Source organism: Mirounga leonina, unplaced genomic scaffold, assembly GCF_011800145.1.
Source record: "Mirounga leonina isolate KUSES-001 unplaced genomic scaffold, KU_Mleo_1.0 Mir_165, whole genome shotgun sequence".
Lineage (NCBI taxonomy): Eukaryota > Metazoa > Chordata > Mammalia > Carnivora > Phocidae > Mirounga > Mirounga leonina.
Genome location: NW_023270415.1, coordinates 65,857,295 through 65,869,662, shown reverse-complemented (window position 1 = coordinate 65,869,662; position 12,368 = coordinate 65,857,295). Strand labels below are relative to the sequence as shown.

The 12,368-nt window shown below is 40.8% G+C and overlaps 1 protein-coding gene across 1 annotated transcript in view; it reads left to right on the top strand.

Annotated features, from left to right (window-relative positions):
- Positions 1-4,303: 4,303 nt before the first annotated feature.
- Positions 4,304-12,368, top strand: part of ATAD2 (ATPase family AAA domain containing 2) — a 73,692-nt gene continuing 65,627 nt past the window's right edge. The window contains exon 1 of the mRNA XM_035011861.1: positions 4,304-4,598. Coding sequence (XP_034867752.1) covers positions 4,431-4,598 — 168 coding nt within the window. The 5' untranslated portion in view covers positions 4,304-4,430. The remainder of the gene's footprint in view (positions 4,599-12,368) is intronic.

Below are 12,368 nucleotides of genomic sequence, written 5' to 3'. Positions count from 1 at the left end.
TCACACCTGAGGTAAAAACACTTGATCCTCTGTAAGCAGTCTGGGACTATGGGAAAGAACCTCAGTTTCCTCTGCTCCTTTTTTCCTAAATCAAGTAATTCCTATCTACAATAGCTAAAACTAAAAGGAAAGAAATACCTGCCAAAGACCAATTCCACACCAACCCATGTTTCCTAAGGCTGCTGTAACAAATTACTACAAACTAAGCGACTTTAAAAATAAAAAAGAAAGAAAGAAAACCCAGGAATTTATTCTCAGGAGGCCAGAAGTCTGAAATCAAGGTGTCAGCAGGGTTGGTTCCTTCCAGAGGCTCTGAGGGAATCTGTTCTGTATCTTTCTCCTAGCTTCTGGAGGTTGCCAGCAATCCTTGGCATTCATTGGCTTAGAGATGCATCATTCCAATTTCTGCCTCCATCTTCACATTCCCTTCTTCTCTGTATCTCTTTATGTGTCAAACACCCCTCTCCTTTCTCTTATATGGACACTAGTCATTGTGTTTAGGGTCTACCATAAATCCAGGATGATCTCATTTCAAAGTCTTTAATTACACCTGCAAAGACCCTGTTTCCAAATAAGGTCACATTTACAGGTGTCAGAGTTTAGGACTTGGACATATCCCGTCAGGATACACAATTCAACCCACCATATCAACCAAAGGCTGAAGCCAGTGTGGTTATTCTTAATATTGTTGGAGAGAGAATAAAGGAACAAAGAAAACCCTTTGGCTGTCTCTGTCCCTTGGTGGTCTAAAATTTCTTTGTCTTTTCTTATTTTAAAAGAACTAAAATGACTGCTATAACTTCTGTGGAGGTCAATCTGGTAATATCTAACAAAATCACAAATGCATATGCCTTTTGGGTAGAAGTTCTTTTTATAATTTTTTTGAAGTATAACATGCATAAAGAAAAGTGCACATATCATAAGGGTAGACTATGCTAACCTAAATATTGTTCTTTCCTTTTCCACTTATATTAGGTAAACAATCACTTTAAAGCTTTTTTTTTCCTACTGTAAACATGACACATATTTAATGCAAAAAAAATCAGAAAAATTGAGACAAGTACAAAGAAATGACACAACAACCATAGTATTACCAGCTAGAAATTAACCATCAACGTTTTGTTATAGTCTAGTCTGGGTTTTTTCCAATATGAGTATACACATGTATTTTTTTAAAAACAAAGATGGAATGGTATGATACTTATTTCTTTGTAGTTTCTTAAGTTATGATGCATTGGGCCCAATTTTTTATATAATTAAATTAACACAGTTACATCATAATTTTTAATGACTGTATAGCATCCTTCTTTTAAGATTTTATTTTTTTAAGTCATCTCTACACCCAATGTGGGGCTCGAACTGAGATCAAGAGTTGCATGCTCCATCGCCTGAGCCAGCCAGGCGCCCCTGTATAGTATCCTTCTTAAGTGAAGCCTCACTGAGGAACATTCAAGTTGTTTTCAGTTTTTTGATATTACAAATACCACTGCGGTAATACAATACTGCATACATGTTTGAAAACCTTTTAAAAGGCCAAATTTGAAGTACAGACACATATAATAACTTGTGTATCTTAAATGTGTGTCGAAAAGAATTCCTCACATTCCCTCCAAACTTGCTATGGCCATAACCTTCTCCATCCCAGTTAAATGCAGCGTCCCTTTCCATTAGCTCAAGCAAAAAAAAAAAAAAAAAAAGTAAAATAAAATAGAGTCATCCTTGATGCTCTCTTTCTTTCACACCTAATCCAAATAATCAGCAAATTCACTTGGCTCTTTCTTCCAAATACATCCAGAATTCAACCATTTATTTCCTCCAGTGCTCGAACACTGGCCCATGTCACCATCATCTATTGCCTGAACAACAGCAGTGGCCTCCTAACTAGGGTTGCCAAATTTAGCAAATAAAAATACAAAGACACCCAGTTGAAATTGAAGTTAAGATAAACAAGATTATTTTTTAGTATATATAAGCCCAAATACTGCATTCTCCATGAAGCGGCCAGAGGGATTCTTTGAAGAAGTCACCCAGAAAGAGTCACTCGTCTATTCAAAACCCTGTGCTGTCTTTTCACCTCAGTTCTAATAAAAAGTAGTCAGAATGGCTGAAATTAACAAGTCAGGAAACAACATGTTGAGGAGAAAGGGGAAGAATCCTACACTGTTGGCAGGAACGCAAGCTGGTGCAGCCCCTCTGGAAAACAGTGTGGTGGTTCCTCAAAAAGTTAAAAATAGAGCTACCCTACAACCCAGCAATTGCACTCCTAGGTATTTAACCAAAGGATACAAACATAGTGATTCGAAGGGGCACCTGCACCCCAATGTTTATAGCAGCAATGTCCACAATAGCCAAATATGGAAAGAGCCGAGATGACCATATATATATAAAATGAATAATGAATATTATTCAAGCCATCGAAAAGAATGAAATCTGGGGCGCCTGGGTGGCTCAGTTGGTTAAGCATCTGCCTTCGGCTCAGGTCATGATCCCAGGGTCCTGGGATCGAGCTCCGCATCCATCTCCCTGCTCAGCAGGGAGCCTGCTTCTCCCTTGAGCTCTGCCTCTCCCCAACTTGTGCTCTCTCTGTCTCTCTCTAATGAATAAATAAAATCTTTAAAAAAAAGAAAGAAAAGAATGAAATCTTAACCATTTGTAACGGTCTGGATGGAAATAGGGGGATTATGCTAACCAAATAAGTAAATCAGAGAAAGACAATTATCATATGATCTCACTCATATGTGGAATTTAAGAAACAAAACAGAGGATCATAGGGGAAGGGTGAGAAAAATAAGAGGAAATCAGAGAGGGAGACAAAACATCAGAGACTTAACTCTAGGAAACAAACAGGGTTGCTGGAAGGAAGGTGGGTAGGGGGATGGGGTAACTGGGTGATGGGCATTAAGGAGGGCACTTGGTAATGAGCACCGAGTGTGATATGCAACTAATGAATCAGTAAACTCTACCTCTGAAACTAATAATACACTATATGTTAATTAATTGAATTTAAATTTTTTTAAAAAGCAGAAAACCTTAAAGCTGAGGCCCACAGCCCTGCAGGATCTACTCCTAGAAGCTCTTTCCTTGTTGGTCTCATTAGCCTCCCTGTCCTCCCCTTCCCTCTGCTTGCTTCTTTCTTATCCCATATATACCTAACATCTTTAGGTCTTTGCTTACATTTATCTGAGAGACCTTCCCTAATCATCCTGTTTAAAATTGCAGGCTTCCCTCTCCCCTTCCCTACTTTATATTTCTCTTCAACACTTATGATAATAAACATTTCTTTCATTTATTGTCTTTTTCCTTCCACCAGAATTTAAGTTCCATAAGGGCACTTTGTTCTTATTCACTGCTGTATCCCCAGTGTTGAGAATACTGCCTGGCACATAATAGATGCTCAATAAATATTTAATAAATGTCGAATTAAGGAAATGTAGTTATCCAAATCAATAAAGCTTATTTCAGTTTCACTAGAACTCCCCTCACATTCTGATCATTCAGCATGTTATCTATTTCAAAGTAGTCAAGTAACTGCTGTATCTTAGAGAAGCCATTTCCTGTAATTCTTTAATAGTAGCAAACACTTATTGAGCTCTTACTATGTGCAGACACGGTTCTAAGGTATAATATCTTGGAGCCGTAGGTATTCGGATTATTATTATTATTACAGTTAATTTACAGATGAGGAAATTAAGACCGGGTAAGGTGAGTAATTTGCTCAGGATCGTATACACGGATACGGCAGCGATGGGTACAGAACCCTTAACTATGGTACTCTGCAGGGTCACTTTTAGGTCCCTTTCTGTTTTCTTTTGATAGGTAAATTGTTTTGGTTAAGCTATCCGTGAAAAGCTCTTAAGGATCAAAGTCAAAACCTGCCTAAAGCCAAGTGCTTTATCCCGCTCCAGTCAAGGACTCAGCATTTTGCATTTGAATCCTGCGTGGCGGGAAGCTGAAGGCAGGTGACGGGCGGGGCTGGGAGGAGGCGCCAGGCCCCCGCCAGCCAATCAGAGCAGGCAGGAGCCTCCCTGCCCCCCCCCCCCCGACAGCCACGCGCCAAAATTCCAAACGGGACCTCTTCTCGCTACCCATCGTCTCCCTCCGCCGAGTTCAGCGAGCCGGAACTATATAAGAAAAAGAAGTCAGCGTTCTCCCGCCACTGTCCGCTCAGGTCCTGGTCACTGTCGATGCAGGTCCTCGTCAACTTCAACCCGAAGTCCTTCGCCCGGCAGAAGGGCGAAAAGTTTCGAGCCGGCCGTTGTAGGGACGCGGCGTGGGCGGGACAGGCGGCGGAGGGATTCCGGGTGCGCGCGCTGCGGCCGCTGGCGCGGAGCTAGTGGCGCCAGAATTCGGAGCGCGGAAGAGCCTGAGCGGCTGTCGGTCGTACTCGAGCCCGTCTCCCGCCGCGGACGCCGGGCGAGGAGGCAGGGAAGATGGTGGTCCTCCGCAGCAGCCTGGAGCTACACAGCCACTCCGCCTCCTCGGCCACGGACCCTCTGGACCTGTCCAACGAGTTCCTCAGCCTGGAGCAGATCGGCCGGAGGCGGCTCCGCTCGGCCCGTGTCGCTGAGCAGTCCGCCGTCACCGTAGCCGCCGCGGGCGTGAGTACCGGCCTGGGGCGGGCCCCTCGGGCCGGGCCTGCGGGACTGCCCGCGGCGTGTTGGCCGGGTGGGGCCTGAGGGTGGGCGGTGCGGTCCGGGTGACAGTTGGTGGGGGGTGGGGGTGGGGGGAGGTTGGGAGGAGTGTTGTCGAGGACAAGTAAGATGGAAGGTTTCCTAAGATCGGAGCCCAAAGGGGTGTGGGTGGGGGCAAGAGATCAGGTAGTCAGTCTGGAAGAGGGCTAGGCAGTTCGTTACTACCTCGTTTCACGCAAGAGCAAACCGAAGCCCTCTGGAATCTTGGTTTGTCGGCTGCCCCACCCCCATCTCACACACCTCCCTATCTCCCAGGCTCCTGTCCTAGGTTCGCATCTATCGAGAGCAGCCCACGTTTACTGACTCCCTACTGGATGCGAGATAGATGTTTTAGGAGCCACGGGAATAGAAAGGTTGTAATTCAGGTTCCCTGACCTTCATTTGCGATCCAGAGAGGTTCGGTAATAAGAGCGCCGTGAATAATACCAGGTTGCATAATGTGGAGAGATGGAGACTAACATTTCACGTACACCTTCTTCACTTAAGCCTCGTTAATAGTTCCATGAGAGTAGATAGTTATGATATCTATGTTACAGACGAAAAAATGGACTCAAAGTAGCCAGTGAGGGCTAGATCTAAAATTGGAACTTGGATCCTCTGCCTCCAAAACCTTTCCCTTTCTCTTATATCATGCTTTAATTATAAACAATGTCTATAGGGGAAGTTTCCAAGGGGGTGGAGCAGTAAAGTCTTGAAAGAATTGCTTCTCTTTCTAGGTCTGAAGTACAGATTGGATTTTTTGATTGTATAGTTAAGGCCGGGAGGTTGGCGGGCGGGGCGGGGGGAGTCCCTCCACCTCCCTACCGCAGCTGCTGAAAGGGGCACAGGTGGAGGAGACAGCGTTAACAAAAGGCTGGAGAAGTTGAAGCAACACTAGAAAAGTTAAGGCAGCAGGAAGTAGTCTAGTTCTCTTTGAGGGTAGGCATGGGGCTGAGAAAAATAGGACCGGGGAGAGGGTTAGGAAGTGGGAAGTCAGAATGAGAGGCCAAGGGGGAAAGAGTGACGAAACAGTTCAGGGAGTGATCACTATATGAAATTAGTTGTATGTATCTTTTGTAGGCACCCTGTACTAGTTGCTCTTCTACTGAAGGGAGTGAAAAAGTCTGTTTGATCTCTGCAATTGTGATTCTGAATTGAAAAAATAATAATTTCCTGACTTTCAGGATCACATGTTGAGATTGAGATCTGAGGAGGCCAGACACTTCTGCACTGAACTCAGGTCCCTTGACTTACTAACAACCTATGTTCAGAAAATCTAATTATGTCAATAAATATTTATTGAATATTTATTACCTTCTGGACAGTGCTAGATCCTATGACTATAATGATGTATTGAGCACTGATTAAGTAACATAGGCGCTTAAAACAACTCTTAGTTTTGAATCTCAGCTTACCAATAATCTACAGTTGTTAAAAGAGGTGATACCACATGTGTAGTGAGGATTAAATGTGATCATGCATGTAAGGAGATGACCTGAACACTTGGCATATAGTTAGGACTCAGTCATTGTCAGCAGTTAAGACCACAGTCAGTTTTAATGCCCAGTCGCATCTTTCCATTTCTTCAGGCCAAAAACCTGAGAGTCGTCCTGACTCTTCTCTCATTTCGTATTAGCAAATTCTGTTGGCTCTACCTTTTTTTTTTTTTTAAGATTTATTTATTTATTTATTTATTTATTTGACAGAGAGAGAGAGCGCGCACAAGTAGGCAGAGCAGCAGGCAGAGGGAGAAGCAGGCTCTCCACTGAGCAGGGAGCCTGACACGGGGCTCGATCCCAGGACCCTGGGATGATGACCTGAGCGGAAGGCAGCCGCCTAACCAACTGAGCCACCCAGGCGCCCCTCTTGGCTCCCAGGCGCCCCTCTTGGCTCTACTTTCAAAGTATATTTGGAATCTGACCACTTTTCAGATCCTCCATTGTTGCCATGCTGGTCTAAGCCATAATCTCTTCCCTAGGTTGTTAAAACGGATTCTTGACTGGCCTCCTGGTTTTCCACCCTTCTATATAATGATCCCCTCCCACAACCGTCAGTTTTCAGTATAGCTTACAGAGATCTTTATAAAAGTCAGGAACAGTTGATCACTCCTCTGCTCAAAAATCTCTGAGTAAAAGTTGAAAAGTTTGGGAGTAGCCCTATGCCCCTTTCTCTTTATGATGACATCCTCTTCCATTTTCCCTTTTGCAAAACCTAGTCTATTCCAGCTGTATTGGTCTAGCTGCTGCTTGAATACCAGGGCCTTTGTACTTTTCTCCCCTCTGTTGGGAATACTCTTCCCCTGAATATCTGCATGATTCATTCCTATTTACCTTTTACATTTAAAATTTTTTTTTTAAAGATTTTATTTATTTGACTGAGAGAGGGAACACAAACAGGGGGAGTAGGAGAGGGAGAAGCAGGCTCTCCGACGAGCAGGGAGCCCGATGTGGGGCTCGATCCAAGGACCCTGGGACCATGACCTGAGCCGAAGGCAGACACTTAACGACTGAGCCACCCAGGCGCCCCTACATTTTTAAGTTTTATAAAATCTCAGAACTCATAGTATGTAACATTTTCCGAGAATTTCATAATTATTAATCCTCCTAATCTTATGAGGTAGATATGATCATCTTTGTTTTGCAGGTGAGGGAACTGAGACATGGAGACCTAAATAACGTGCTCAAATTTACCTTTATAATAAGTGATAGAGCTCCAGGTTCTACCTAGGAGAACCTAGGAATCTGTCTCTTTCAAGTCTGCTAAAACTTCACCTTTTCAGTGATGCTTACCCTAACCACCTTATTTAAAATTACAGATCATTCTCATTGACATGCCTCTTTACTCTGCTTTGTGCTTCCTTATTACTTATCACCTTCTTACATGTTCTATTAAATTCCTACTTTTTAAATATTTTCTCTCTCCCTAAGTCAGAATGTAACTCTCTATTCTGGATTTTGACCTTTTGTTCGGTATTGTATTTCTAGGACCTAGAATAGAGCCTAGAGTTTAATAGGTGTATAATAAATATTCGTTGTTAACTATTCTTGCGCGAAAGGGACTTAGTCTAGCAGAGAATTAACATGTCAAAATACTGAGACTAGTTGCCATTCTTGCCATATCAGGGGTATGTGGTGGCTGAGCAGTTAGCACTAAGATGGATTTTGTAGGGTGAAAGGGATTTTTTTTTTTCCCCAGGCTAGGATTTCCAGTAGGGATTATAACTTTTTGAGACCTAGTACTTCTGTCTTCTATAAATTCTCCATAGACCAAATTATAATCAAAGGGTTACTTAGCATTGGATTGGATCAAAAGAAACGGATAGCCCTGAGGGGTAATGTATTCATGCTGTCAAAGCCCACCAATACCAAAAATGAAACATACCTTTGTGATTGGAATATTTTCTAATTTGGGGACTTACATTCAATACATTTGATTTAATTACAGCTTGCTTTTTACATCAGTCATGCACTTCAGAAACTTAACTCCTCATCACCCTGATTGTATTTAGGTATTCTTATCTCCTCAGCTATATATTTATTGACAGATAATTTTTTAGGGTAAGTTACTTTTAAAGATGGTTAAATTTATTCATATTAATTTGTTAACTTGGATTTTTCTTTATCTCATCTGGGAAGCTGACCCTATATTCGATTTCTGAAGGTACTTATAGTCACGTATTTATTAACCTCTTTCTACCTTTACATTTTGAATATGTTCTCAATCAGCTGGGCTTAAGGATTTACTTGTTTTTGTTTTTTGTTTTTTCCTCCTAATTTGTATGGGTTCCCTGAAGTTTTGTTTTAAATTTGTTTTTTGTTTGTTTGTTTCTTAAACTTTTATTTTCATCCTAATTGGATCACAAGATCTAGCATTTTCATCCATTCAGATGCCTCTTCTGTGGTTCTTTTTCTTCGAGAGTCAGACTAGCCATTGCCTATTTCTGTGCTGTTCTTTGATTCATTAAATTTAGGGTTGTTCTCATGCTAATAGTACGGAATAGTGTCTCATGGATAGTAGTGGGATGATGAGTGTACATTACTTTTACGTTGTGTTTACATACATTTTTACTTTTCTATATATTAGGTAAAATAAAATATGCTGTGGTATGTAGAAGGTACTTTTTTAAGTTGTCTACTTTAAAAGTTTGAAAAGTACTGTAAATGACACTGAAATGTACAACATATGGGAGATTCTTTAAAACTTGGTGTGTAACACAACACAGAAAAATGAGAAGTGTCCAACTTAGTAAATTATCACAAAGCATAAATAGGGATATTTTGACATATTGCTGTGACTGTTGCATCCGAAGTTGAGTGACATGGCTGCTCTGAATTCAAGTGTGTACTTGTTTTTATGTAATAATAAGTAGTCCATTTTTGTCAGTTTGTGTTAAAGACCGGCCGTTGATTTTATGCTTAGAAGTTGCAACTTTTAGAATAGGGATCTGACGAAATAGTGTTTAAAATGGATTATAGTCAACAAATGTAGAGCTTGGAAGACCAGTTAAAAGATTATAATATTGATAGCTACCAATTATATAGCACTTGCTGTGTACCAGGCATGGTACCTAATGTACACATAACACATTTGCCTTATTAAGTAACTATTGTTTTTTTTTTTTAAGATTTTATTTATTTATTTGACAGAGAGAGAGAGTTAGCGAGAGCAGGAACACAAGCAGGGGGAGTGGGAGAGGGAGAAGCAGACTTCCTGCTGAGCAGGGAGCCCGATGTGGGGCTCAGTCCCTGGAACCTGGGATCATGACCTGAGCTGAAGGCAGATTCTCAATGACTGAGCCACCCAGGCACCCCTTAAGTAACTATTATTATTATCCTCACTGCAGATATGGAAGTCAAGGCACAGAGACTTTATGTAACTTGGACAGGATTGTACAGCTCTACATGATTCTTGACATGCCAAGAATCAATCCAAGGCAGTCTGTCGTTAAGAGTTTGGGCTCTTAATTGGTACACTATTATCTCAATAGACCAAAGTAGAGAAAACTAGAGGCTAACTTAAAGTGATTCTAGAAGGAACAGAGAAAAAAATGCCAAATAATATTGCAAGGGGTCTGAGAGTTGTTTAGATACGAGAGAGGGAAGGCAGTGTTGTTTCCAGCTAAAGAGGTGAGCAGTAGACCATTAGGAATATGCCAGAGTTTGGTGAGAGATTAGGACTATATATCTTTGGGAGTCACCTATATAAAACTGGTAGGTGAATTCTTGAAGGTGAATAGAAAACATAACACAAATATATTTAAGAAGATCAGAGGTAGGGGTGCCTGGGTGGCTCAGGTGTTAAGCGTCTGCCTTTGGCTCAGGTCATGATCCCTGGGTCCTGAGATCAAGCCCTGCATCAGGCTCCCTGCTCAGCGGGAGGCCTGCTTCTCCCTCTCCCACTCCCCCTGCTTGTGTTCCCTCTCTCGCTGTGTCTCTCTCTGTCAAATAAATAAAATCTTTAAACAAAAAGAAAAAAAAAGATCTGATGTAATGGCTATATTTTAAGGATGAATTATGTTTTTTAAAAAGTATCATGTGAGTATTTGAAAGGAAAATGCGTATCTCACATCACTATGCCCAGTATGCTTGCATCAACACTGAGCTGTGTGCAAGCCTTAGTAAGTATGACATGGTGGTTCTCTCCTTTTTATACAAAACTCTACCATGTTATCACATGAGTTAAATAAGTTTTGGGGAGTTGTTTTGAAACACTACTTCCAAATAAAATGCCCAAACCAAAAAAAAAAAAGTATCAAAGTATCATGTGAACCAAAGGATCAAAGCATTTAAAGAAGGGAGTGATCAGCTGCATAGCAATCAATGAGGTAGAGCAGAGGCCGTTGGATTTCACTTTTGGGAGATAGTTTTGGGGCTATTGTAAGAGCTGTAGAGGTACAAATCAAATTGCTGAAGCTTGTGGAATAGATCCATGGTGAAGACTTGACCTCACCTATGTTTAAAGATGAAGCTAAGGAGAGGTATCACAGCTTATACTGGGTTAGAATATTCTGATCAAGTTTTCAAGGAACCGTATGTCTGGATGCATATTTAACTGTGATTTAAAATATCCTGTTTACACCTCATATGTTGGATTGATACTTGAATTGATTCAACCAGTTGACCCACATACATATTTTTTTTTAATGAATTTAAAGCTTCGATAAGCTTGGTGGGTTTTTTGTTTGTTTGTTTTGTTTTTTTAAAGATTTATTTATTTATTTATTTGAGAGAGAGCAAGCACATGAGAGGGGGGAGGGTCAGAGGGAGAAGCAGACTCCCTGCCGAGCAGGGAGCCTGATGCGGGACTCGATCCAGGGACTCCAGGATCATGACCTGAGCTGAAGGCAGTTGCTTAACCAACTGAGCCACCCAGGTGCCCGATAAGCTTGGTTTTTTGTGGGAAAACAATGTATTAGTATATTTCTATTATATAATTGTGTCTACTTTGGGGAAAAGCTTTTGTACTCTAGTTGCTTCTTGTCTACTAACTTACTGATTCTGAAAGATTATAAGAGACTTAAAAATCTAACAAAATATATTTTTTCCTCTTTTAAAACTCCACTTTTGAAGAACTGTCAGTGCTCTCAATATTTAAGTAGATTTTAGCAAAAGAATAAATGAGGACACTACATCTCCAGGTTTAGTTTTCAGATTAAGTATCTTTTCTCTTTTGTTTTTTACTTCTTAGGAAAATTCTTTCTAGTAATGCATGTTGAAAAAATGTAAAAAATAGAAAGTGAAAGTCCTCATTTCTGTCATCCAGTGTTAATTACTGTTACCAGTTGACATTTAACTTAACCTCTTGAGAATTATTTTGAAAAGCTATATTAAGGGGCGCCTGGGTGGCTCAGTCGGTTAAGCGACTGCCTTCGGCTCAGGTTATGGTCTCAGGGTCCTGGGATTAAGCCCCGCATTGGGCTCCCTGCTCAGCAGGAAGCCTGCTTCTCCCTTTCCCACTCCCCCTGTTTGTGTACCCTCTCTCGCTGTCTCTCTGTCAAATAAATAAATAAAATCTTTAAAAAAAAAAAAAAGAAAAGCTATTAAAATGTGACTTTGTTTTAATAACTGTGCTAGTTTCCTTACGAAATCAGATGTATACAGGATAATTCATCTAGAGGTATTATAACACAAAAAAATTACAGATAATTTAAATATACATTAAGCAATTTATTAAATTGATTCATGTAGTAACGAATAGTAGCCATTCATTTTATTTATTTATTTATTTATTTTTTAATTTATTAAATTAATAATAAATTTAATTTATTCTTAAAGCCGAAGGCAGATGCTTAACGACTGAGCCATCCACGCGCCCCTCATTTTATTTTTAAAACAATTCATTTACTTATTTTGAGAGAGTGAGTGGGCAGGGGGAGGGGCAGAGGGAGAGAGAGAGAGAGAATCCCAAGCAGACTCCCTGCTGAGTGTAGAGCCCATGGGGGGTGGGGCTTAATCCCACAACCCTGAGATCATGACCTGAGCCTAAACCAAGAGTCAGCCACTTAACCGACTGAGCCACTCAGACACCCCTAGTCATTCATTTTAAAAGATTTTTAGAAGATTTGATGGCATGGGGAAATGTTTTGTATTACTAGAAAAAAGTTACAAAACATAAATAATATCCCAATTTAAAAGTCATGGGAATATGATTGCATAGGAAAAGAATAGTTTATGTACCAAAAGGTTAACAGTGGTTGTC